This window comes from Echinops telfairi, unplaced genomic scaffold, assembly GCF_000313985.2.
Source record: "Echinops telfairi isolate 266 unplaced genomic scaffold, ASM31398v2 ScPeMD7_1;HRSCAF=3_0, whole genome shotgun sequence".
Taxonomy (NCBI): Eukaryota; Metazoa; Chordata; class Mammalia; order Afrosoricida; family Tenrecidae; genus Echinops; species Echinops telfairi.
Window position 1 is genome coordinate 65,925,268 of NW_022103896.1, and position 3,673 is coordinate 65,928,940.

At 50.6% G+C, this 3,673-nt stretch overlaps 1 protein-coding gene across 1 annotated transcript; it reads right to left on the bottom strand.

Annotated features, from left to right (window-relative positions):
- Positions 1 to 227: 227 nt before the first annotated feature.
- On the bottom strand, positions 228 to 1,334 carry LOC101646309 (uracil-DNA glycosylase-like). The gene is given in 1 exon segment (XM_013006998.2): positions 228 to 1,334. A coding segment is annotated over 1 exon segment (921 nt). The 3' UTR covers positions 228 to 413.
- Between the last annotated feature and the right edge of the window lie 2,339 nt (positions 1,335 to 3,673).

A 3,673-nucleotide genomic window follows, 5' to 3' on the forward strand; every position in this document is an offset into this window, starting at 1 on the left:
GCAGAGATTCCCTGGGGCTTCCCAATGTCCCCATTTCTTCCCGTTCTAAGATCCGTGGTGGAAACAAGGGTGCAGGCTGGTGAGCAGGGGCCTTCCCAAACAAAACTACCCACCACCTTCGAACTTAAAGCCTAACCCACCAGGTGAAAACGGGCAACAGCCACCTAACTGCCTACAAGGGTGCCCGTGCCCCCCTATAGCCCTCACAGTGCAGGTGGCAGCTTGTGGCGGTCGAGAAACTGACCGGCAGCGTTGCATTTGCCTTCAAGCCACCGTGCGAAGAAGGTGCAATGGCCACGTGGGCAGAAGGCACTTGAGGGAAAAAAATAGTATTTTTAAAGCGGGGTTCACGTCCAATCCTTTGAGTGGTGGCTTCCTGCACCTGGCCAGCAGCGGGCAGCCCCTTTAACGAATCACAGCGCCTTCCAGTCGATGGGCTTGCGGCCGGCCTTGCGGAGCAGCTCGTTGGTTTTGGAGAAGTGCCTGCAGCCGAAGAAGCCCCGGTACACAGACAGCGGCGAGGGATGGGCGGTCTGCAGCACATGGTGCCGCTTCCTGTCGATGGTACTGCCTTTCTTCTGCGCGTACGAGCCCCACAGCAGAAAGACGAGGCCGCTGAGGTTGTGGTTCAGCCAGGACACGACGGCGTCCGTGAACTGCTCCTAGCCTCGCTCCTTGTGGGAGTTGGCCTGGTGTGCCCGCACGGTGAGGACAGCATTGAGGAGGAGGACGCCTTGCTTGGCCCATCCAGACAGATCTCCGTGGCCAGGAGGGACAAAGTCATCCAAGTCCGTGGACAGCTCTTTGTAAATGTTTTCCAAACTGGGTGGAGGTGGCACAGGTCTCTGCACACTGAAGCAGAGCCCGTGAGCTTGGTTGGGTCTGTGATACGGGTCCTGGCCCAGGATGACGACCTTCACCTCTCTGATGTCACACATCTGGGTCCACGTGAAGACTTAGTCTGGCGGTGGATACACAGTGTGGTGTTTTCTCTCTTCTGCGACAAATCCCATTAGCTTGATAAAATACGGCTTCCCGAACTCTCCGTGGAGCTGCTGCTTCCAGCTCTCCCCGAAGCCCCGGGGCACGTTGCGGGCGGCGAGTCTGAGTAAGGCCGCTGCCTTTTTCTTCTGGATCCGGACCAGCTGCTCCGGGCTCAGCGGCGACACGGGCGGCGTGTCCGACCAGGCCCGGGCCTTCCTTGCGGGGCTGGCCGCCGCGTCCCCGTCGTCCTCCTCAGCGCTGGAGGCCACGCCGGTCCCTGGGCTGCGGGTTCGTCGCTTCCCGGCGGGGCTCGGGGAGAAGAAGGAGTGCAGCGTCTTCTGGCCGATCATCCCGAAGCTGCAAGGAGCGAACGCGCACAGCTCCCGGAGCCCGCGAGCTTCCAGCCGTCCTCAGCGATCAGCAATTGGCGCCCTGGATTATTATTATTATATGGCCCTTTTCACCATAGATCTTGCAGCTTCCCCTAAATGATTGGGTGAGACTATGGGGTTAAATAAACAGGTGCGTGGAAGATTTGTACTGGATTGATCAGTTTTGCCACTTTGCTGGCATCAAGGTAGCCAATCCCCGAGGCTAAGAGGGGATCTCAGAAGAAGACGCAGGAGTGAACTGAATACTTGGAATCAGAGCACATTTTCTCAGACTCTCTTAAATGCAAGAGTGCAAGTTTGAAGACTGAAGATCGAATGAGATGGCAGCATGGTAGTCTGGGCTCACTCTCCTGATTCAGAGCAAAAGAGATGATTGCCTTTGGGCAGGAGGTTTGCTAGGGGAGTGGGGTGTCTCCAGGCACTTTTGGGGGGAGCTAAAGAGCCTAGTAACAATTGCCCAAGACGGGCAGAAGCCAGGACACAAGGCTGAGAACTCTGCTTGCGGGCATGGTTAAAAGCCCACATGGAAGAAGCACACCAGCCTGTGTGATCATGAGGGGTTGATGAGATCAGGTATCAGGCATCAAAGACACAGAGCAGAAAATCATAATGTGAATGAGGGGGGTGGTGTGGAGTGGAGATCCAAAGCCCATTAGTAGGCCACTGGAGATCCCCTTGCAGAGGGGTCTCGGGGAGGAGATGAGCCAGTCAGGGTGCGATGTAACAATGATGAGAAACACAACCTTCCTCTAGTTCCTAAAGGTTTCCTCCCCGCTCCCACTACCATGACTCGAATTCGATCTTGCAAGACTGGCTAGACCAGAGGAGGTACACTGGTACAGATAGGAACTGAAAATACAGGGAATCCAGGACGGATGAGCCCTATAGGCCCAGTGGTGTGAGTGGCAAAACAGGGAGGGTAAAGGGAGAATGGGTAGGAAAGAGGAAACCGATTACATGGAACTATATGTGACCTCCTCCCTGGGGGACAGACAACAGAAAAGTGGGTGAAGGGAGACGTCGGACAGGGCAAGATATGACAAAATACCCATTTATAAACTAGACAAGGGCTCATGAGGGAGGGGGGAGCGGGGAGGGAGGGGGAAAATGAGGACCTAATGTCGGGGGTTTGAGTGGAGAGAAAATGTTTTGAGAAACGATGTACAAATGCGCTTTACACAATTGATGTGTGTATGGACTGGGATGACAGTTGTATGAGCCCCTAATAAAATGTTTAAAAAAATAAAAAAAAAGAAATACATAATAAACAGTATGGCAAATGCAAAAAAAAGAAAATGATGATGGCAACATATGTACAAATGTGCTTGAGACAATGGATGGATGGATGGATGGATTGTGATGAGTTGTATAAGCCCCCAATAAAATGATTTTTTAAAAACTGCCATGATTGATGAACCGTAGCCTGTCTCACAAATCCTTCCTGTTACTCACTTGTTGATCCCAAACCTTAATTGTAACCTGTTATTTCCTTTATAAACCTGTAGTGGCCTTTGCAACAAATTCAAACCCAGTTGAGAAGTAGAGAGTGTTAGGGAGTGTCAAAACGGATACAAAGGCAGGGGGTGGAGATAATGTCCAACTCCCTCTCAGAGAAATCAGCCTTGGGGTGCTGTTGACAGTGATTCTCCTCTTCCCCCTGAGGATATTGAGGGGTCTAACTTGGTGCCATGGAGATCATTATCTAACCCCATTCTAGCTGTAAGTCACCGTTTCTACTACACAGGAAAGGACAAAGAAGGCAGGTCAGTATGTGCTGGTTAGTATTTCCTAGGACTCCTTGGGTCACATCAAGTGTTAAACACTCTGCTATTAGCTAAAAGGTTGGTGGTTCAAATCCATCCAGCGATGTCTCAGAAGAAGTATCTCACAATCTGCTTCTGGAAGGTCTCACCCACAGCAAAGCCTATGGAGTACACATGTGGCCATCATGACATGGGTCAGAATTGACTTGATGGAAACTGGTTTAAGAAAGATGATTGGCGCTAGCTTTTTTAAAAAATCACTTTATTGGGGTCTCATACAACTCTTATCATAATCCATACATACATCAATTGTATAAAGCACATTTGTACATTCGTTGCCCTCATCATTCTCAAAACATTTGCTCTCCATGGGCTTTTGTATATTTTTTTAATCATTTTATTAGGGGCTCATACAACTCTTATCACAATCCATACATATATCAATTGTGTAAAGCGCATTTGTACATTCATTGCCCTCATCATTCTCAAAACATTTCCTCTCCACTTAAGTCCCCTGCATTAGGTCCTCGTTTT